This window comes from Tyto alba, unplaced genomic scaffold (genome assembly GCF_018691265.1).
Source record: "Tyto alba isolate M040663 unplaced genomic scaffold, T.alba_DEE_v4.0 Super-Scaffold_33, whole genome shotgun sequence".
Classification (NCBI taxonomy): domain Eukaryota; kingdom Metazoa; phylum Chordata; class Aves; order Strigiformes; family Tytonidae; genus Tyto; species Tyto alba.
Window position 1 is genome coordinate 8,308,918 of NW_024881308.1, and position 22,685 is coordinate 8,331,602.

Here is a 22,685-nt window from a genome sequence, read left to right on the forward strand (position 1 = left end):
GTTAACTTTTAAAAAATGCTTCTGTACAAGCAACTTTATAATATTTATAGAGTTGTGTTTAAAGTTGAGTAATGTGAGGTCTTCAGAACAAACACTGCGATTTTCTTTACATGACCACGTATCCTTTTCTATAGGATGTCTCATTCATTGTAAGGGGTGTAAATCAAGAGGCAAAGGAAGCAAACGTACAGAATCTTTCCTTTATCTTTATTTTTTTTTTTTTTTAGGACACGATAAGGGATATACTATTGTGAATGATGCAAGAGATTGCAAGGGAGAATTAGTTTATGAATAAAACAGGTGCAAGCTAGCTGGGAGCTGATTGCTGTCTTGACCCTGCTATACATATGCTGGGCAAGTCACTTAAACTTTCACAAAAAACATGCATTTGTTATTTCATTTTTCTATTTATGTTTGACTTGTCTCCAAAATGAACAGTAAGAAATGCAGCTATGCTTAAGGAGAGCAATCCTTTGAACAGAGAGTACTGTTTTATGATAAGTACTTGGATAAATCAGAACTTAATTTAAAGTTCTCTATTTAAATGTCAAATTCATTAATATTTGTGGCTTTCAAGTGTTGTAGTTTTAGGAATGTCTGAGGGAATTGGTGTTTTTGTAAGTGTTTTGCACTAGACAAGATGAAGATAGAATATGGAAGATTTTACCACTAAGTGAGCACTGTTCATTCTTGTGTTCAATGTGGCAATGTCCTTGAAGGATACGGTAGTGTAAGAACATAAGAGATGCTGTTATAATGTGTGTATACAATGGCAGCAAATTAAGATTTCACAGACAGATATAATCCTGCTACTTTCTACCTGTCATTTGCCAGCAATTTCCCTTTTAAATATAGTTATTTCTGTGTATCCCATTTGCGTGTGTGTATGTGTAAACATAATATGCTTGAACTTCTATTTTTTTCTCAGGGGGTGGTGGGTGGCTGGTAATTTTGTGGGTTGGGGTTTTTTGTTTTTGGTTTTTTTTTTTGTTTGTTTGTTTTTGTTGTTGTTTGTTTTTTTTGTTTTTGTTTTTTTTAATTTTATTTTTAAAATTTTTGTATTTACAGGATTTTACTCGTGTATTTTTAAATTAGAAAATATTCAGTGCTTAAGAAGAAATCATTGAATAAAATGATTAGCCTTGAAGTGTAAGAATGACCGTTTCCCACATCTTCCCAGACTGCAAATCTAGAAGCAAGTGGCAGGAAAAAAATTAGTAATATTAGCTCTCAACTGGACAAAGCCCTGCCTGAAAAACATAATTTAATTGTAAAGTCTGCTCTGTTTTGAGCGGGAGGCTGTAGTAGGAGACCTCCAGAGGGCCCTTCCAACCTAAGTTAGTCTGACTGGAGTTAAGACACACTGACGAAGTTGCAGTATGGGGTTACTTTGCATGTTCAAAGACAGAGATGATAAAGCGTCGATTTAAAGCTTAGGAAACATAGAAAACTTTTATCACAATTGTGCTTTCTAGCACAATTCTTAGACAGAAATTCTAACTTTTGCCTGAAAATACTTAAACTAGAATTGCTTCTATGTTTATTGCCAATTTATTTGGTAAATATCAGCTGCTTTTTATACACTTAACATGGAAGAAAATAGACTGATAGCTATGCTGAAATCAGTGTAGTTCTAATCATCAACTCCACTGGTTTTCGTAATTTGCTTATAAGCAGTCTTTGAGAAAGTACCTGTTGAAAGAGTTCCTAGGAAAGGGTGAATATTACTTTGCAATTTGCTTGGGAGTTTTTTAATCTGTCACTTCTGTTTCGTTTGTGATTGGTTGTTTCACTTTTTAGAGATGGATTTGAACAATTTCATGAGAGCTAAGAGTGGTAAATGTTTATATTCTTGGTGTCATTCTGAGTTAGAGACAGATTTCCTTGGAGAGTTTAGTTATGCACACATGCAAACTACTTTAAAAGCAGACTTCATAGATAATCTGCCTTGAGGTGTGCAGGGAAAGAGCAAGATGGGAGAGCATGTGTGTATGATTATTTTTGATTTATAAAGTAAACTGATCCAGAATTCAAGTGGAGGCAAGATAATTGGTAAAATAGTTATCATCTGTTAATTGTTATTTTGCTATTAATTTAGTCTATTTAGATAAAGGTATTGAAGAAAAGTACCTGTGCTTTACACTGTGTAAACATACTTGGAATATGTTAAGAATAGACACCACAATATAGCAATTAATTGCATACTATTTACTTGTATTCTCTTGAAATGATATTAAGTGGGGAAAATATAATCTAATAAAGAGAAGTCCTGGTCAGCTTTGCAAGGAAAGATGTTGGAATTTGAAAAACTAGAATATATCTGAAACTACAAGGAGGGGAAAAATATTTGTAATTAAAATGATTGTGCTGATGTTTTGACAGTAAGGGTAGTGACAGATCATTCCTAGAGATGCTGGTAGTAAACTTGCTGTAACACCTAGACCATAATAAAATAAGACCTTAGTAGTTCAAATATTTTTTTTTTCTGAGTATCTGATGCTATTCCTTTTCAGCTTACCAATTGCATTTGAAATAGGTTTTAGAATATGATGATCAAGACTTTTGACTCCTGTATTAATTCTTGGCTTTGCCAATTTTTACCTGCGTTGTGCCTTCTGCTGAGGTATAGTATGGTTCCTCCAGTGTAGGTGTTGCCTCCACGTTTCTCATGCAGTCTCACGCGCAGTGCATCTGCCCCGCTCCTGTGGGAGTGGTGCCATCCTGTGGTCTCCCTTTTCACAGACCCGAAGATTGTTCTGTGCACACCTCCACGCAGAGGTTGGAGACTGGATGTAGTAGTGGGATCAGAAGTATCAGATGTTATCATTGTAAAAGGATGTTGAGCTATATATGCTCTTCTGAAGTGCTTGCAGTGCGAACCTGAAATATAAGGTTACGAACAGATTAGATTAAAACCGACACTGGGGATGCTTGCTACCATTAAAACTAGTTTTAATCCGTGAGAGCTCTAGCATATTTCTGCTGCTCGAATAAAATACTGAAATCATTTTTGTTACCTGGTTGCATAACTAGTATTGTGGCATGATATAATTGGTGAAATTGTTGCTGTTCATCTTATCATAATCTTTTCAATATCACTGCTGGACACTTAGTCTTAAAATTTCTCTGTTGCTGTTACCATGCCTCTTAGTTCATGTTGATCCCAACATCATTGAAGACATTTTTGGAATCACAATCAAAATTTTACCTGGAGATACGTAGAAGTGCCTGTAGGTAAGCTTCACCTGGCACTGCTGTCTTCCTAGCAGGTGTAAGTTCAGAGATATAGACCATTTGATTTAAGGCAAGTTCCTGATAGTATGTTCTTCAGATGGAAAAAAAAAAATCTGTAGATGAAGCACTTACAAGGGAGCATGTTAATAGACAAGACTATGCCAGGGTCTAATTAACCATCCTTTTTTCATATTGGTCCCATTCTCAGAATCTTTATTTTTCCTGCCCTTTCTCTTATCTGATACTGTCTTAGTGCTTTTGGTACAAATGTCCAATCAGTATATGAAAATTGTATTTCATAAAGGTACTTCCATTTGGAAATCAGTTCATTTAACACTTCAGTTTGTTTTTTCTAGAAATAGATTTTCAAACCTTTTGGCCCTTACTGCATTTGTTCTTTCTTGTAACAAGCACATGAAATATGAAGGTTTGCTAGATTTTACACATACACCTTAAATGAGCTTCTTAAGTTTCAATTCTGTAGTACGTGTGCTGCATTTCTACACATTCACATAAAATGGCAGTAAAGGTTAGACTACTTAAAATTTTGAGAGTTCAGTAAACTGGTTGGATGGATAAAATTCAATTTAATAGGATCTTTATTTTAAATAGAGTATGCTTCTTTTAGGTTAACGGAAAAGAACCAGATGATGAAAATCTCAATAAATCTGAAATAAGCCAAGTTTTTGAGATTGCACTTAAAAGGAACTTGCCTGTGAATTTTGAGGTATGTTTATTTTACAAGCTCTAGATTTGTTTTTACTAGATTATTAAGGGTACACATTAAGTTGAGTCTCTTCTAGATAACTCAAACAACTGACTTTTAACGTGTCTTGTTAGTTGTGAATACACTTTTACCTTTGACAGTCACCCTGATTGTCTCGGAGTTTATATGGTAAAGTGAAGAAAAAAGAAAAACCTCCCTGTTCACAAATTCATGCACTAAAATCATAACATGAGTGAACAGCTACACTGTGGTTGTCTGTGCAATCTTTTTTCCAAGCTTTTTGAAAAATCAGTATTACAGTGAAGAAACAAAACACAACCCCACATTAATGGTTAGAACATTGAAGTGCAAGAGTTGAGGCAAAAGCGTATAGCTCACTCTGAAAGACATTTATGGAAGTATTTGCTTAATTAAGCACTGATGTGGACTACCCGCAAGTTGCAGAATCTCACAAATAGGTTTCTTTTCTTGCCATGAGATGACCTCATGTGCATCTTACTTTCCTTTCCCTTTGGCCTGGCTGCTTGCTGCCTCTTTGCCCCTCCTTGATCATTTTAGTTATCTTAAATCAATAACTTCCATAGGAGCTTCTCTGTTGCACTAAAGTATTAATTTATCATGCTGCTTTCCTGAGCTGGCAGAGTAGCATTTAAGTCGACTATCTGAATTATTATAGTAAGAAAACACAATTGTGTGTGTAACTAAATTACTTCTAAAACTGTTCTATGAAATTTCACATGAAGCCTTCAATTATTGCAAATTATCCTGAGCATCACTGGTGAAATATACTGTCACACAAAGCCAGTTGTGGGTGGAAGTTCTTAATTTGTTCTTACTTTTTGACTTTATGGATATTTTGTTTTTTAAGTACAATGTGTTATGAATGTAGTTACAAGACTAAATCTGTAGTAAGCAGCTATCTCTTAGATGTCTCTAAGAATTCTTGATTTCTTAGCTAAAATGCTGGATCCTAAAGAGTTGCTTTCTCTGTAAATGTTCTGTTACTGTAACATGATATATTTAATGAGGTGATGTTAACTGTGTGGAAGTACACAGTGACAAAATAGAACAGTCATATTTTAATATTGAAAGAGTAAATCAGTAAATTAAATAAGATGGGTTAATGACATAGATGTAAATACTGTTTACTGCTTGCTGCATCTGACCTTTTTAGAGTATATGTTTTTTGGGGTGGGTTTGTTATTAGAGTGAGTATGATTTACATCTCTACTTTCTGGATTGTATGAGAATTTAAAATCTCTTTATCCGTAGTTCTTGAGAAAAGTTTGCTATAAACAGTGTGCCCTACCATTTTTAATAAATGTTTATCACGCTTTCACTCAGTTTTTCCCTCTGAAACAGGTGACCAAGGAAAGTGGTCCTCCCCATATGAAGAGCTTTGTAACCAAGGTGTCAGTTGGAGAATTCATGGGTGAAGGTGAAGGAAAGAGCAAGAAGATCTCAAAGAAAAATGCTGCAATAGCAGTCCTAGAAGAACTGAAAAAATTGCCACCCCTTCCAACAGTTGAGAAAATGAAGCCACGAATCAAAAAGAAAACAAAATCAATAGTGAAGGTAAGAGACGCACAGATTGGAAATCTGACTGTTATAAATCAGATGAGAGGCGTTTCTGAGTTAATTATAAACACCCTTCAACTGCTCAATATTTATCAGCAGTCTGGTACTACAAATGAAAGGATCTTTTGCTCCCACATGGGGTTCTGACACCACTTTTACAACAGTTATCAGCAAATTCAGGATGAAAGAGAAACCTTATAAAAGAATGAGTGGCACATAAAAATCAAGCTCTGAGTCTGATACTTAGACTTCACAGCTTTGGGTTTTGCATGCTTTTCATGTGCTAATTCTCCTACTAGCCTGTCCCTCCTAATATAGCAGGATTAGAACTTGTAAAACTACTACCACTGGTAGGTTATATGTGGTCAAATGTGACAGCAGAGCCAAATAAATTGTTTCTCTTTGGCTGTGACAGTGCTTCACTAAGCAACTCTGATTTCAGTGTTTTTAAACTCTAGAGGTGAATAAATTCAGTGGTGCGCTGCATTTTGTTTATTAAACCAAATATTCACAAATTTTGGCTTATTTCCTAAACATTGTTCTACATAGCTGCAAACAAGTCCAGAATATGGTCAAGGAATGAATCCCATTAGCAGACTTGCCCAGATACAGCAGGCCAAGAAAGAAAAGGAACCAGAGTACATGCTCATCACAGAACGTGGTCTTCCAAGGCGCAGGGAGTTTGTCATGCAGGTTTGTATGTTAATTTGAGAAATCTAGTTGCATGGCTGTGATGTCTCTGGTTTAGTTTTTTGGGGGCTTATGGTAAGCAGGTTGTCATGATGATATAAAAATTCAACAGGATTACAGCCAAATTCCCATTAAATTTATTAAGAAAATATCTAGTGGGCTACATTTAAGGAAGATAAAGGTTCAAGAAAAGTGATCTGAATCATGCTTTTAAAAAAAATTGCATAGGGCACCAGAAGTCTTATGTTATAACAGGAATATTAATATTCTGTTAAGAGATACTGAGCTGCTTATATTTTGTAATGTAGGATGTATTAACATGAACCTGGATATCCTTCATTTCCTGCTTCCCCTGAGTTTTCATGTGTTACTTTAGAGTGCAGCACTTTCTGCATTGCAAATCCCAGTAGCATAGTAGTATTTTTAATACTGAGTATCTATGAGCATCTAATAATTAAGTGAATTCTCCAGACCTCTCTCCTATCGTGGCCAAGACAGGAAAGTTAGGTTCTTTCTTTCCATTACATTAGTAAATCTTCTAAACCTGTTACTTCAGCTTGAAAAACATATTTCTGCTGTGATACCAGTTTTGAGCATTTAGGCTGTTGCTGAGGTGAGATGAGGAAACATATTTGTATGACTTCTCTTTGGTTTTTTGTGCTTGAAGGCCAATGATCATTGATAATAAATGACAACTTGCTTAGAGTAATGATCGCTTGAACTATTTTGTGACTCATGGCATGCTCAAGACACAGATCACTAATAAATGAAGCTTCATACTATTGTTTAAGAATTTATTTGGTTTTATTTCCTCTTTTGTCAAGGTGAAAGTTGGTGTACACACAGCAGAAGGAATGGGCACAAACAAAAAAGTTGCTAAACGCAATGCAGCTGAAAATATGTTGGAACTTTTAGGTTTCAAAGTCCCTCAACCTCAACCTCCAAAGCCAGCATTAAAGACAGAAGAGAAGGTAAGAGTCTTTAAGAGTGAACCGCTCTTTAATACTACAGCAAAAGTTGAGTTGAAACAACAGCAGCTTTGCAAGGCAGTAACAGTGTAGTAAATTCATGCTCTCTGCCCTAGCCTGGAAGCAGTTGTGCTGAGGTGACTGTTCTCTAAAAGATAGTGCATTTTGTATACCTGAAGTGTTCAATTTCGCGAGTAAATCAAAGTCTCATCAGAAGGCTAAATTCTTTATACAATGGCTCAGAACACGTGATAATTGATGTATTGGTCTTAGAAACTTGCAGTCCTGTAGGTTATAGGACCCTCTGGTAGCAGCAGATTTGCATAGCCTTATCACCAGTTGCAGTCCAAAGTTTGTTACAGGTATATTTCTTTGGTGGGTCCCCTAGCAGGGAAGGAGCCTTGCTTTCTCTTTTTGATTCAGCAGATGTTACCAGGCAGTTAAAATAGTAAAGTCTGGTTTTAGTCTTCTCCTTTTCATGTCTGTGCTTATCTGTGTCCAGTATGTTGTCCTCAGCAATACCAATAACTGATGTTCGTTTAACTGGCTTTATTATGGTATCTGGTTCTCAGTATCTGTGTTCTTAATACCACTTCACTAGTCTGTAAATAGTTTTAGTCATTCAGTGAATAAGAATCACTGAACTTCTCTTCTTGGTAGCTATGTAATAATTGAGGGGTTTGAATTTTTCAGTAAAATTTTGACTAGTCAGATCATCTACATCTTGAAAACTTTAAAACTTGGGATGTTGTGTGTTTGGCTTTTTTCCTTTTATTTTTAAGACACCAGTGAAGAAACCAGGTGATGGAAGAAAAGTAACCTTCTTTGAGCCGGGCTCTGAAGAGACTTCAACTAGTAAGTAACCTTACTAGGGTTGGACATTTGCTGTAGTCATTCTTACTTCTTCGTACTGTGCTAACATTACATTTAACCTTACCTACCTGTTTACGTTTTCACAATATACAGTTTAAACTTTGTGGATTATCTGTCATTGTCTTTACAATATCTAACAGTGGCTCTGACCATTCTGTGGTTTCATTACTTGCTCCTACAGTGTAAATGATGAAATAAAAAATTCTGAAACCAAAAGATATATCTAGAGTGTGGTTGCAACTGCCTGCGGTGTCTGTAGGCTTGACTAACCCGGAGAAACTGCTCCCGGAGGTAAAGGGGCTCCTTTTGGCAGAAGCAAGTGTTGTGCTGAATCATTTATTCAATAAGCAAACTCTGTCTTGATGATGCTGAATCTCTGACCCATCAAAGGTGAATCCAGCTCTCTAAGTTTGTTAGTGTTTCAAAAGTAATTTGAAACCAATTCTTTTTTTCAAAAGTGACTTTTGATGCCTATATCTGCCTTAGTGTGCCTGCAGAAGGCCTCACAGAAATAGCTAGCATCTGTTCAGTATGTACTTATCTCTTCTCAGGTAATAAAGAAGATGAGTTTAGGATGCCTTATCTCAGCCATCAGCAGCTCCCTGCTGGAATTCTTCCCATGGTCCCTGAGGTTGCACAAGCTGTAGGAGCCAATCAAGGACACCACACCAAAGAGTTCAACAGGGCAGCCCCGAATCCTGCCAAGGCCACAGTAACAGCAATGATCGCTAGAGAGCTATTGTATGGTGGTACTTCTCCTACTGCTGAGACCATACTAAAGAATAACAACTCATCAGGCCACGTACCTCATGGACCACTTACTAGGCCCTCTGAGCAGCTGGACTATCTTTCCAATGTTCAAGGAATCCAGGTAAATGTTCAGCTTTGCAAGGTTTCTTCCAAAGCTATCCAGACTGGTCCAACCTGTTGCTTGTTTTAAAGCTTTTTAGTTCTGGTGGAGACTGATGTATTCTGAGGCTGCTTGTTAAGCTGAAACTCATGTAAATATTCTACTTTACCTATGAAATGTACTGAAGCTTACAGCTTTTGTTATTTAGTTTTCAAATATGCATTTCTGTACTGCATCCTCAGCCTTAATTCTGTGCTACTCTGAAGTCTTTGAAGAATAAAATTGAAAGTAGCATTTTCTGAAAATTGTCATGATGTAGGAATATAGTATGAACTTGAACTTGGCTTATCTGAAATCACTTTTTTTAATAATGTTTCATACATTAACATTTGCTGTAAGCTGTACATTTTCTTGTGTTTGTTCCCTTTAATCAGAGTTTCATGTAAGTTCCTATATTAATACGTTAAAGGAGGTCAGTGAATCAAAAAATATAATAGGGATAATTTTAAATGCAGATAGCTATGATCAGAATAAAGGTCCCAGCAACAGTCATTATTAAATAGCCACTTTTATTCAGAAGGCTTGCAGAGCTCTTGTGGTTACTAAACAACATTGCAAGTGAGGTCAGACTTTGAGGTAAATGGTTCTACTGGCTGAAAGAATGATTAAAAGTAAGGTTCAGCTTCATATATGGGCACATCATCTGTAGCAACTGTGATTTATTTCCAGTACTTGGTTAACTGAAAAGATCTAAATCCTTCTTTTTTCTTCAGGTTGAATATAAAGACTTTCCAAAAAATAACAAGAACGAGTTTGTATCTCTTATAAACTGTTCCTCTCAGCCACCACTGATCAGCCATGGAATTGGAAAGGATGTAGAATCTTGCCACGATATGGTATGATGAGTATTGCTGAAATGCTTTGTCTCTGGCCTTCAGTGAACTAAGGGGTGCAGCAGATAGACCAAGGTTTCGTATTACTGCTGGATAGCAGTGAATTAAATCCTGTACAATTCCTTGGCTAATTTTTGACTGATATTTCACAGGTTGCTGAAAGAATTTCTTAATAATATAATCTAATCTAAATAACCTTTAACATGCTTAATGTATGCCCACGATTTTTGTCTACAAAAACCACATTTGCTTTATCTTGATATTATTTGCAAGAGCCCATATTAAAGAAAATGTATGAAAAGGAACTTTTAAAACATAAGAGCATATGAGCTTATTTTCTGTGACAGAATGGGCTGATATTTCATTGGGAACTGTAATACTGGAATTCATGTTACCAGACTTTCTGCTGGAACAGAATCCAAAATGGAGGAAAAGCAATTCACCATTACATAGCAGGAGACACCAAATCTGTTAAGCTCCCTTTATAAGTAAGATCGTTTATTAACAGTAACTGAAATATTTCTTTGTGAAAGGATGAGTCTTCTAGACTGTAAACTGTAAGGGACTTTGTAAAAGACATTACGTATTGCTAACAATATGTACACAGTCTATTATCATTTTTAAAGTTTCATTCTTTTGGGATCCGGTGGTGACCTGAGTACTGGCTGCAGACTAACATAGTAGTTTGCAATATGTAAATACAGTTAGGAAAAATTGTTTTTACTGATTTTTATACTAAAAAAAAATACAGTAATTTTCTAATGTCTATAATTTGATACCTATTTCTTTGATCTTTGTCACTTAATTTTGACATTTTCATACCCATCTCTACATCCTGCTGTAAAGAGCTCCTGTAAGACTAAGCACACAAGTCAGCGCAGTAGGTGGAAGGGAGAAGGACACCAGTTCAGAGCTTAAAAATTGCTAGTGGGCCAACATGAGAACTTTCCTCTCTTCAGATATTCCGCTTTCACTAATGCATGTGCCATAACTAACTGGGGATATTCTGAAAACATGCACCTGAAATTGATCTGAATAAAGTTGAAAAACATTTTCAGTTCTCAAATGAGGTGACTGACTTTAGCATTAGCCATGTCATGTTGACTCTTCTTTTAAACAGTCACATGTGCAGGATATGTGTTGTATTTGTGATTCTTGTGTAACTTGATTTCTTTTTCTTCAAATGACTTTTTGGTTCTGTGTATTTTAATGTCCATTGTCTTAAGCTCTGAACACTTTGAGCCATTACTAATTTAGTATCTTTTTCCTTGATATTCATAGTACTGTTGAATTAATTTTCCCCCGTTGCTAAAACAAATGCAGTGGGAATCCCCTAGCCACAGCAACATTCTATTGTTGTAGCAAGAGGAAATTCTACACCATTGCATTTTTTCCACCATAATTTATGCATCTTAAAAAATATATTACCAAAATTAGAACATTTACTTTAAGTGAGTCCTGGTCCTGCTTTCACTAAATTCAGTAAATGGACGCAGGTTGAACTGCTGAATGCTCTCTTTTCTTTAGGCTGCGTTGAATATTTTAAAGTTGCTGTCTGAGTTGGACCAACAAACCACAGAGATGCCAAGAACAGGAAATGGACCAATGTCTGTGTGAGTGTGACCCATTGACTTTCCCTTGCATTAACAGAAACCTCTAACCCTGTGATGTTCTATAAGCAAATAAAATGTGAGGGTTTTTTTTCTTTGCCAGAAAAGTTAAAATGCCAAGGCTGTTACCTTCTTCAGACGGATGAGAGGGTAGGTTTTATGATCAAGCTTGTAATTTTCATGTGTCAAATGCAAATTACTAAGCAGAAGCGAGTGGATCAAATGTAGTGGCTGTGATCCAGAGCAATTTTGACTGTGATCCCTCTGCTGAAATTCTTTGTTTACATATATTTGTAAATAGTGTGACTTTTTAGTGTGTTTTACGTGATACAGCTTCTCCTCTCTTTCTAAAAATCTTCTGTGTGTAAAATGTAAACAATGCGTAGGTCTCACAGCAATCTAGCCTCTCATTTAGATAATAAGCTGTCAAAACGGTGGAATTAACAAAGTGCTAATTGATTAAAAATGGAGGCCAGTTATATGGAAACCACTTGTTACGCACCTCAAATTCTTTGTATCTGATTTCGAAGCATCTTATTTGTTGGAATAGTGTTTTATCTCCTAAGTAACAGGTGTTTTCTGATTTGTAGATGTGTGAAACAAGAAATGGAAAGTGACCCTCTTCTCAAACCGGCTAACTCAAACACTTTGGGACAAACACTGGACAGCACTGCCTAAAAATGGCTTTTGACTGGACCCAAACCTGAAAGCACCAGAGAAAATCAAATGCTTCCTATTGATGTAACCTAACTGTTTTAGAGTGCTACAGTCTTTACAACCTACTGTAGTGTCTAAATCATAACCGTTGCTTTTTCTTCAAACAGTGATAAATTTTTAGTTTCATTATGTTGTTTTGATTGAAATGACACTATAAATTTTTCATTTAAAAGTTTCTTAATTGTATCTAGGACAATAGCACAGTTTAGAAACTTTGTCTTCTGAGACTGACATGTTATCTGTGAACTAACTTGGGAAGATCATATCCATGTATGTGGTTGTTTTTATTGAAATATCAAAGTTTCACTGGAAACAAATTGTGTGCCCACCATTTTTTAAAGTCCAGTATTTTCACAAACCTAGCATAATTATCCAACGGTTGAATGAATTAAAACATTTTAGGAATTTTAAACTTTGTTTGATCGTTTTTGGTTAATTTCTAGTTTTCTTGAGTGGGGGGTAGGGGAACTCGAATGCAACATGACTTTAAATGATCTCTGATCTATGTTTTAAGAATTGTGTGTATAGATGGCACACAGCTCACTACATTACAGGATATGATCTCAATGTAGTGCATATAAAACCGCAGATTGATTTTCCTTGAGTGCTTTATACTGTTTAATTACATCTCCATGTAGGGCTGAAAAAAATTACCTATGTTTATATATAAACTGTGTTGCTTTTGATGTTGTGTTATTGCGCACTGAACTGTGCGCAATAAAGTTTTTTGCATATGGTCCAGGTAAAGCACGATAGCCTTGCAAGTTAAGTACTGCTTCAGTTCATTGTTTACGCTGGAATTTTTTCTCCCCATGGAATGTAAGTAAAACGTAGTGTTTGTCACCAATAAATGGTAATACTAAATTTTTTTGGTTAATTTATTCTTGTATGCCACTACAGGGGCTGCTTTTTTATAGGATTTGTAATGCTTGTGATATAGTACGGGCAGTATTGTAAAGCTATGGAGTAACTGTACAATGGTTATCAATTACATATAAATAACTACTATTTAGTAATGTGGAAGATGTGAAAACCTGGCGAGGTCAAGGAAATTCAAAAGTAATGTGGGTACATTTTGTTATTTGTGCCACAGTGTGTTAGTGCAACTGTATTAATGGGAGCTTAAACTAACGTTATGATTATGACAAGAAACCTGGCACAACAGGTTGTTATGATTTCAAAGTTTAAGTCTCTACTTTTAAGTTTCCTTGTTTGCTTGTAATTTGAGTCATAACCTTGCCTTGCACTTAGTAATTTTGGGGGGTAGTACTTTCAAAACAAAACTTTCCCTCTAGCAACAAAAACTGGCACCATAGATTGACACATGACAGTGTATCATTTGGATGTGAACTACATTCAGTGTGTACTCACCTGGTCATCTGTAGCAGCACTTCCTAAACGCCTGTTTGCAGTGTGTGTAGTAACTCTTGTCACAGAAAGCAGTTACTGCATTTGCTGTGTCTCAAAGCTAAATGTCTTGGCCATTTTATTTGCATTATCAAAAGCAATTGGGCCACATTAACTGCATACCAAATTTTATTGAATCAAGTTGGTTTTGATCATTATAAGCGAAAAAAACATTGTAAAGTTTTTTGGTTTTTTGTTTTTGGTTTTTTGGTTTTTTTTTTGTTTGTTTTTTTACATTTGTAGAACTAAAATGCTGTACATTTAAAAATTAAAAGAAACTTGCTAGGCTCAGGCTTTGTATTGTAAATTCTTACAACATAGAAACTACTTACTAAACAATTTATATTGGAAAACAGATCCCACATTGATAGCAGTGTAAATGGTCTCCCTACCTTTATCTGCTGCTGTTTAGGAGTCTTCTCTTTGGATGGGATTAGAGCCTGTTCTTCTCACTGTTTTGCAGCATTCATTTGTTGATGATGCTGTGTTTCATATGAACCTGAATTAAGGTACTTTGCCGTAGATACCTCTGTTTCAGTACTCTTAAATGCATCTATCATCTTAGAGGTGCTATGTTAAGAGAAGGTTCTTTCATCAAAGACCTTGTAATCACAGCCTTGTGATGGAAGACTTCAGGTCACGATGTGGGTTCTAGGTAAGCCAAACTGAGTTCTGGTCAAAAGTGTGTTTCTTCCAGAGCACTACAGTCACTTGCTTTTTCTGTTGTCTCATCTGTGCTTGATGCAGCAAAGCTAGGAAGAATGATTACAAATTATATGTAATCGCCTGAAGGCTTTATATGACACTTTGGTTCAACAGGTACTAAAATGTTCTACAAAGAATACAAATGTGAGAACTGAGGTGAAGGGGAAATCCTCTGGCTGCAGTAGTCTAGCAGGTTAGTGTTGCTTATAAAGCCTACTTTTCTGAGTCCTAGCAAAGTGCTGTCTGCAGGACACCTCACTTTTTTGGATTCTTTCTTTGAAGTTTTAACTTTTGGTTTTGATCTTAAGAAACCTTTTGACTGCAAGTGAATGAGCTGCAGCTTCCAAATATTAATATCATTGTACGTTAGCTTGGGCTTCATGCCACACATTTCAGTAATGATCCCATTATAGCAAATTTTAGTATAGGGTCTTTTCCAAAATTACCTTCTCGTATTCAGATCTTAATTGGTTAGAGTTGTTCTCCCACAAGCATATTTTACCTGGCATTTTTCTCCCCATTATTTTATTTGTCTCTGCTTAAATTACCACAAGCATTTCACTAAATTAATGCATTTTTTCCTATGTTTCTCCAAAAGTATTTGGCAATATGGTAGTACTAATCTGAGTGTTCCAGAATCTGCTGTATATTTAGTAAATTGTGAAATTTTGCACTCAAAATATTCAGTTCGGTTCAGCTACAGACAACCTCCCTTTAATCACTTTCAAACTGGAGTAAGGAAAACAAAAGTATTTAGTCTGCTAACAACTGAGATAGTGATCTTGTTTCTTTTCAGAATTTACCACCTTATTATCCCAGCCTCTTAAATCATACAGCCTGCAAGTAGGGCTGCCCTTAGGCCACTGTTTCGAGTGCAGAGGAAGGAAGGAGGGCTGATTCTAAGGGGCTTCCACTCCTGGTTGTGGAGTGAGGGGATTCCTGAGGCGGCAGGTCCCTGGGGGTAGGAGATGTGATGTGGCAGACGGAGTCGCTAATTTCAGTCTTGTTAATTTGGACCTTTTTGAATGTGTGCTCATCCCACTTCCAAATGTGGAACATATACGCTCAAAGGAAGTAGCTGAGGAGTTTGGAAACCAGATTCTGGAAATATTTATGTTAATTTTCCAGTAGTTAAGCTTGTAAAGAAGATCAGCAGAGACCAGACAGTGTAGGTAATACATTTTCCTTCACCAGAGAAAATATCCTGTCTGCCTGGACTCCCTCATACGTCTAGACTTTGACAGACTCCAATCTTCATGTTGTTATTTTCTAGTATTGGAAATCAAGCACTCATTAACTGTTTTCTCACATTTCAAAGCCTTAAGCCAGCCTCTAAATTCTAGCAGCTTTTGCATTGCTTTCCTTCAAGCCTTTTATTGGTACAAGTATGCAGTTGCACTTAACAGTGGCTCTTGTCGAAAGAATGATACTGTGCCACTGTTCTTTGAAGAGGTGGAGTCAGATGTCTGGTTGTAACCTGAAGGGTAAGAACTTGGAATAGTGGCTTTGTAGGTGTGTTGCATATGAAACCTGACAAGTAAAGCACTTTCCAGTGCTGTGTTATCAAGCTTAAAGACTGCTGCTCAGGTCTCCTATTTTAAGTAACAAGTTGCACTCTGAAGGGGGTGTACAAGGAGGAAGGTAGTCCATGTTCACCCATGAATTTTAGAGTATTATCTGCTTTCTTGAATGGGTCAGTTTGCTATCCTTGAGACAAAACACTGCATCACATCAAAGTTAAAGGGGAATCATTAAAATTGGTCAGAAATTTTTTTTAAAGCAGGTTGTTAGTAGGAAGTCCTGACTCCTCAAAGGAAGAAACATGACTTTTCATGATCCACCATTCTTGGTTGCAGGATGGAGATGGTAAAGAAAAGTAGTATTTGTGCAAAAACTATTTCTGGGAATGCTGACCTGTAGGATAGCTAAAATGTGCCTACAGAATGAGAAGCGGCCTGGGTTCACTGCAATACCTGTTTGTTCCATAATATTAAAATACATTCCCATAACTTTTTGTTGCTTGGTTTTAGGATATAGACAGCTGATATCTCCTTAGGATAAATCCTATCAGAAAGGACTCAGCTGGGGCGTCTGGAGTCAGCAGGGTAGTTATTCATGTTCTCAATTCTCTGGCCAAATTTTAGTAACATACATCAAAGTTAAATGTAGATGCACTCAGAGTTCCGCTGCAATTACTATTGCCTAAGGAACAAACCAAAATTCTGTTCTAACCCACTGATCAAAGTTAAGAATAGTTTTATTCTGTCCTAATGTATAAAGACAACTGGTGGAGGTTTCAAAAGTGCCTAACTGCAGGAAGGGATAGGATGTGTGTATATTACTTCATAACTCTTCTTCTGTGAAGCAACCACATAAATGTTTGCTGCTTTTATTTTGAAAGTCTGCAGACTGAAACCAACAGAGTAAGGGTGAATCAATGTAATATCATCCTTAAGGTCTTCAATATATAAGTGATTTTATTTAGATGACTCTTCTGTTTAAGATCAGACAAAGAAATGCTGCTCCTCCAGAGGTGGTTACAAAGCTGAAAATATTCAACTTCATCTCTGTGGCTGTGACATGCTGTATTGCTTCCCTTTACCTGCTGACTGGATACATACACTTATTTAACTCAGGAACTTCTGAGCAAGAACCTGAACATCCCATGGAAGGAGGTTGAGGAAGAACATTAAGTTCTTAGAGCAAATTAACATCTCTAGGGTATTCATTTAACCTCTGGATTAGAACTGAATAAAAGCATACAGATGGTGAATAATACTTATCCAAGAGTGTATTTTATTCTCCGACAAAACAAATTATTTTGTATATTGCTAGCACTATCCTAATGCAACAAAATTGTATTTGATTAGAAATGAAAAAATAATAGTGCTTTTAAAAATTTACTCATGCTCCCACTTCTAATTTCACAGTATTTTTTAGCAACCTGCTACTAGAGGATGTTTTAGATTTTTTAGATGTCTCATGTTAATGATGTAGAAAATATTCTTTGCAGAGTATGCTTTCATCCTCTGCCACCATTGTTTCATTTATCTTTACTGTTTCCAACTGAAAGATAGTCTTCAATTGTCGGTGTTTCTCTTCCTTCAGAAGGGAGATTAGTGCTCCCAAAGAAGACAATCCCAACCCTGTATTAAGGGACAAAACCTCTGATATGTTTCATATCAAAGTCCAAATGCAAAATCTGTTTGGGGATAACTGGGCATCTCTACAGAGAAAAAATAAAGAAAAAAATGTTATTTAAGAGCTTTTACTGTCTAACCTCTCCCCGTTCTGCTGGTCCACAACTGTATACAGCTGGGGAAGATGTACCTAGAGAGAAGTGGTACTGAAACTGGGTGAGGTGCAGACCTCTTGTGGCTCATCAGTCAGCTGGATGTAACTTCACTATTTTAATGGCCTTTTCCATGAATGTGGTGCATTTTTGTTTAGGCTGGACATTAAACAAAGTTAGTCCCTCTTCAAACAAGCACATGACAAGTGTTCAAACCATGAATGTGCACAAGCTTGTACATGCTGCATCCCCAAGCACTTGAACCCATGGTGCACCCAGGAAAGTAATGAACCTTGTGGTTCAGAGTGATACTTCCAAATTCCCTGTGAATGCTGCTATTACTTCCCACTTCCTTGTCAGTATTTTTTTGTTGGCACTTCCTTTTAGGAAGTTGGTTTAGCCTTTATCTACATGGCATGCTCACCCCTCCCTTCCCACTAGTGGATTTATTTCATAAAGATGATTACTCTTTTCCCCTCCCCTTCTCCCTGTGAACTCCTATTCCTAGAAGAGTAACACCCCTTAAAGCAGGCTTTAAGATTACCTGACTTGTGATGGACAGATTCCTGCATCTGTGAATTATATGAAGTATATTTCCTTTCATTAGAGAGAAACACCTTTCAACAAAATGCTCCATAAGGTGTACTTCCAAACACAGGAAAAAGAGTGAACTGTGCTCGCAGTCAGGGCTGTGTGGGGTCCTGTGCTCTTCACCTGACTACCCAGGAGTCCAAAAAAACAGTGCTGGTGAAAAGTTCATGCCAGGTACCACTCTGAAAACAGGTCAGCTGCTAGGAGATGCATTTTCTCTTCTGACCCCAAGAAGCCACTAGCAAGGATTGTGGTGCCTTCCTGATTGTAGCTAATAATACACTGGTCAGATTAACTTAACTACTGTTTAGCTGTTGAACCAAAGTATTTCCATTTGAGTTAAATTGAAAAGTCTTGTAATGTGTTTGAGTTCTTAAACATTTTCTTTCAACATTGCAGTTGAAAAGCTTGTCCAGTGTAAATGTGTAAATGCATTAAAATCACTCCGTTACTTTTGCAAGATAGAGGGATGTAAACATTTATAAAGTCACTTTTCAGTCAACATCATATTGGTCTGCAATTTCCCTTTCTGCTCTATCCTTCTGACAGAGCAGTATCTTTTACAAATACCTATGTCAAACTCATTTGCTAATAATCAAAAGGAGTAACTTGTAAGCCACCAAAGATGTCTTCTTTAGAGTCTAGCTAATAATTTTGCAAAATATTACTAGTGTCATGCAGCATCAGAAATTGCTGTATCCTCAGTACAAAGCTGTTAACAAGGCAGTTGCTTGTCTAACAGGCATTTATTGTTTCCACCTTTTAAATGGTTTATCTGAGCTAGGAATACTGTTAAAACAGTCTGAACAATTTTAAGGCTAAACCTGAACAGATGGATAAAATCAGCAAAGGACTGAGTCCTGTAAGGTAGAGTGCTCTGGCTCACCCTAAGACTCACTGCAATGGTCATACCCTAAAAACTGCAGCATCCCTAAGAAAGATTTGTGTTCATCAGAAAATGAATGCTGGGATCTCTGTAAGAGTGCCTTGTGCCCCTGGTGATCCGTAGCTACCAACCTCTAAACCTGCTGCTGTAAACAGGTCCCGAGTTCCTCCTACAGTCACACTAAAGCCATGATCCATTTCTGTCATTTTTGGAAGGAAACCCTTGACAGTCTGTGGGAAGAAAAAAAAAAAAGAGAATGTAATTTACGTGCAAATAGGCCTCTAAATTGTAAATCTGAATACATCTCCCTGTTGGGTCTCTTTTGCTGAAACTCAGCTGGGTCATTCACAGTCTTTATTCATTTCTAGTTTTAGCTGCAGGCTACAAAAATTCTGGCTCCACAACTAAACTATGGCAGTTTCTTTCTTACTGCCCTTTAATCCATTCCATGAACTTTGTGTTTGGAATTTTTCATATTCTAAAATAACAACATGTATGATTTGGCAGATGCTCATGAAGATTTTTTTTTAATACTCTGTCAGTGTGCTGTTTTATTTTCATTATCATAATGCTCCACAGTGAAGTTGCTGACCCAACAGTTCAGAGAAATCTTTTCATGGCTTTCTTGAGTAATACTTTTTTTTTTTTAATTATACTACAAAATTTTATGCTGGAAAATTACAATCTGTATTGGAAATTTCCTGAATATTGGAGGCATCTTGGGCTGGTCTTTTAGTTTTGATTATTATGTCAGGAAGGAATAGGGTACATCCCAATTAAAGCTTTGATTTCTTCATATTCAGTTTTGAATTTAAAAAACCCCTGAACGTAACAACGTAGCAGCTGGATGCTGGCACATGAAATATTTAATCATCCCATGAGATTAACAAGGTCTTGTTTAGCAATTCAGAAGCACCGCTTCTTTCATAAGGTTTCCCCTTTCTAGTGAAAAGAATGATTCTTTGCTAGCACTCAGTGTTGGCGTTTAGAAGAAGCTGAAAACATGTCCCTGTAAAGGCACGCATATAATACAAAAGCATTCTTCAGAGGTTATGATACTTTTAGAAAAATGCATGTGACTAACTGCCTTTTAATCTTTTACCTTCGCTTTGGCCACTCTTAGCTTAGACAGAGCAACTGCATCTGCCTGACTCATACACAAGCAAACACAGGGACACAAGACTGAAGAGGCCCTGCCCAGCACGCCGTTCTCTGCGGCAGCAGCGAATAACCACCTTGTGCGAGAAAAGTGTGTACCCGGCCAGTGGCCAAAAGTCCTGCTCATTGGCTGTGAAGCAAAGCTTCCCCAGGCTGGGGGCTCGGGCCAGCAATGCCCCACAGCACAGGCCCCTCTGCAAGTCAGTAACAAGAATTGGGACTTGCGTACATTCCAACTTTTGCTGCCTCTTGAGAACTTCCTGAGATCAATGAATCTTGCTACAATGAGCCCTGACTGAGTTGAAGAACTCATCTAGCTAAAGAGATTTTCAACATGGTTCTGCCAAGGAGACTAAAACCCAGTGACATAAACTAAATTTGATACTAAGCTTTGCTGCAGCCATTTAACATCCCAGACCTTCCCACTTTTCCTTCCTTGCCAAGCTAGACAACACAAATCACATTTACAGTTCCTTTTGCATTGTCCATGTAACATGGGTTTGCAGTATAACAAGATTAGTTTTCCCTGTAATCCTCTTAAAATGTCCTTCCTTTGATTGTCTTTTCATCTTTTGGTGTTCTGGAACTCTGATTAATAGGATTGAGATTTATTCTGCAAGTTCTGTTTGACAAACTGCTTTCAAGAATTAGTTGCCTACAAACACATTTAACTTGGAAAAAGCATTTGAATGGTAGCTGAATTATGCAGTGTTAGGCCAAAAATACTATAAAGCCTATGTATGTACTTGCAGTGTGTATGTCTGTACATACTAGTAGACGAGGTGAATAAAACAAGATAGGCTTACTTATTTCAGAGTGTCTAAAACATCTCACTTGGCTTCTCTAGGCAGATTTGCAGAGCCTTGTCTATATGTCTGCAAACTGACAAATTGCCGATGTGCCTTTTCTTGTTCTCACCACATTGCAAGGATCATCCTTGAACTACCCCTTCCGTTGGCCCCACAGGACATATTAACCTTGCAATCAGCCTGATTGGGTCCCCTTGTCACTGAATCACTGTTAGTTCATAGAAGCTCGATACCAAAGTAACAGCTGGTTTGCTGAAGCACTGATGTGACAAGTCACACAATGCCAACACTTCATACAACTCACGAGTGACTGACTGAACAGCTGTATCTGGTGCCTTGGCATAACCAGCATGTATTTTACAAATGAAAAAACTTAAAGCATGGAGCAATTACATGACTATGAACTAGTCTAAACCAGAGCTACTTATTGCAGAACTCGGGGTTGTTCAACTCCTGTGTTTAGCCCAAAAGACCACCCCGCTGATGTAAAATTAGCATATGGCTTTGTGCCTTTTCCCCTGGCTCTTAAACTTTGACTCCGTTTCAACCCCATCTCTTTAGTCTCATTCTAGTGACAGAAGTTCCTACCTTTTCCAGGAGGTGTTGGAGGGTGGGTGTCACAGCTGCAGAACATTTCTGAATCATACGGTGGCACTCCCTGCTATACTGTAACCACTGATGATGGATGAGATGCTGTGCTTGGCTGACCTTCCTGAACATGACTATACACACACTCCCTGCGTGTGTAGGACACTGAAAATACCTTCAGTGTGTGTTCAACAATGTCACGTGGCAGGTCTCCACTGATACGGACGATTGGATTCACATCCCACTTCCAAGGTCAATTTATAGCTATAAAATCAGTACACATGACAATGCTTGGGTTACAAGCCAGGCTGTTCTCATACAAGACACACCCTTTGCTCTCAATTCCTCTCCTTAGTGGCAAACTATGTAACACATTACTTGCCTGCCTATGGCCACCCTAAAGCAAAGTAACTGCTACCATGAGGTGTTCCCCAAACTGCAGTAGGTATCCCCACAGTGACACAAGCCCGAGCTGGAAACCAGTCACACACGGGCAGGGTCGGTGGGCCGTCCTTAAATTAACTGTTTGGGGGCTCCTGCTCTGGATTAAGGTTGGATTACAGGTTTGGTATTGCCACTGCATTTGTACATGTCACTAAACATCCCTGAACCCATTTTTTTTCTTTATAAAGAGAAAATAAACATAAAATTCTATTTCCAAAGCCACACTCGCCCACCCCAGCAAAGCACGTTAAACGTACTGATGGCCCAAACCCGGGGCACACGCAGCACTTGCCCAGTTTCAATCCCCGGCCCGTCCCGGCAGCGTGCGGTACCGCGTGTACCGACCCCCACACCGGGGCCCGGGGCCCCCCGCAGTGCCGGAGCCAGGCGGGAGGCCTGCAGCCACAGGGCCCACCTCCGAGCACGGGGACCGGCGAACCGCCTTCACCCGTCTCCTCGCATGACGCCCGGGCGTAACGGCGGCCCCGGGGCAGCCCGCAGGCACTACAGGCGCGCGCCGCCATGAGGTGAGCGGGGCCAGGAAGCCGCGGGGCGGCCCAGCGACACGTCCTGCCCTTCACCGCAAAATGGCGGCCCCGCTTGCCGGCCGCACCTCACGCTACCGGCTCCGGGCCCGCCGGAGCCGCGAGCAGACAACTCAACCC

The 22,685-nt window shown here is 38.0% G+C and overlaps 1 protein-coding gene and 1 long non-coding RNA gene across 9 annotated transcripts in view; one reads left to right on the forward strand and one right to left on the reverse strand.

The window, feature by feature from the left end:
- STAU1 (staufen double-stranded RNA binding protein 1) overlaps nucleotides 1-13,004 on the forward strand; it is a 31,186-nt gene extending 18,182 nt beyond the window's left edge. For 3 of the 8 annotated variants that reach the window (XM_032993566.2, XM_032993565.2, XM_032993567.2), the window contains 10 exons: nucleotides 3,863-3,961; nucleotides 5,306-5,536; nucleotides 6,089-6,232; nucleotides 7,054-7,200; nucleotides 7,980-8,052; nucleotides 8,622-8,941; nucleotides 9,694-9,816; nucleotides 11,341-11,424; nucleotides 11,508-11,573; nucleotides 12,014-13,004. In XM_032993566.2, coding sequence (XP_032849457.1) covers nucleotides 3,863-3,961; nucleotides 5,306-5,536; nucleotides 6,089-6,232; nucleotides 7,054-7,200; nucleotides 7,980-8,052; nucleotides 8,622-8,941; nucleotides 9,694-9,816; nucleotides 11,341-11,424; nucleotides 11,508-11,573; nucleotides 12,014-12,040 — 1,314 coding nt within the window. In that variant the 3' untranslated portion in view covers nucleotides 12,041-13,004. Of the gene's footprint in view, nucleotides 1-3,862; nucleotides 3,962-5,305; nucleotides 5,537-6,088; nucleotides 6,233-7,053; nucleotides 7,201-7,979; nucleotides 8,053-8,621; nucleotides 8,942-9,693; nucleotides 9,817-11,340; nucleotides 11,427-11,507; nucleotides 11,574-12,013 lie in introns of all 8 variants that reach the window. The other 5 variants (XM_032993569.2, XM_032993571.2, XM_032993568.2 and 2 more) reach the window with 5 other exon arrangements.
- LOC116961734 lies at nucleotides 1,040-22,521 on the reverse strand. Its single transcript, XR_006166063.1, has 4 exons — nucleotides 22,436-22,521; nucleotides 21,577-21,840; nucleotides 13,940-19,251; nucleotides 1,040-2,880 (listed from the first exon to the last, which is right to left on the reverse strand). It is a non-coding gene; the product is annotated as an uncharacterized LOC116961734 (long non-coding RNA).
- Nucleotides 22,522-22,685: the final 164 nt, after the last annotated feature.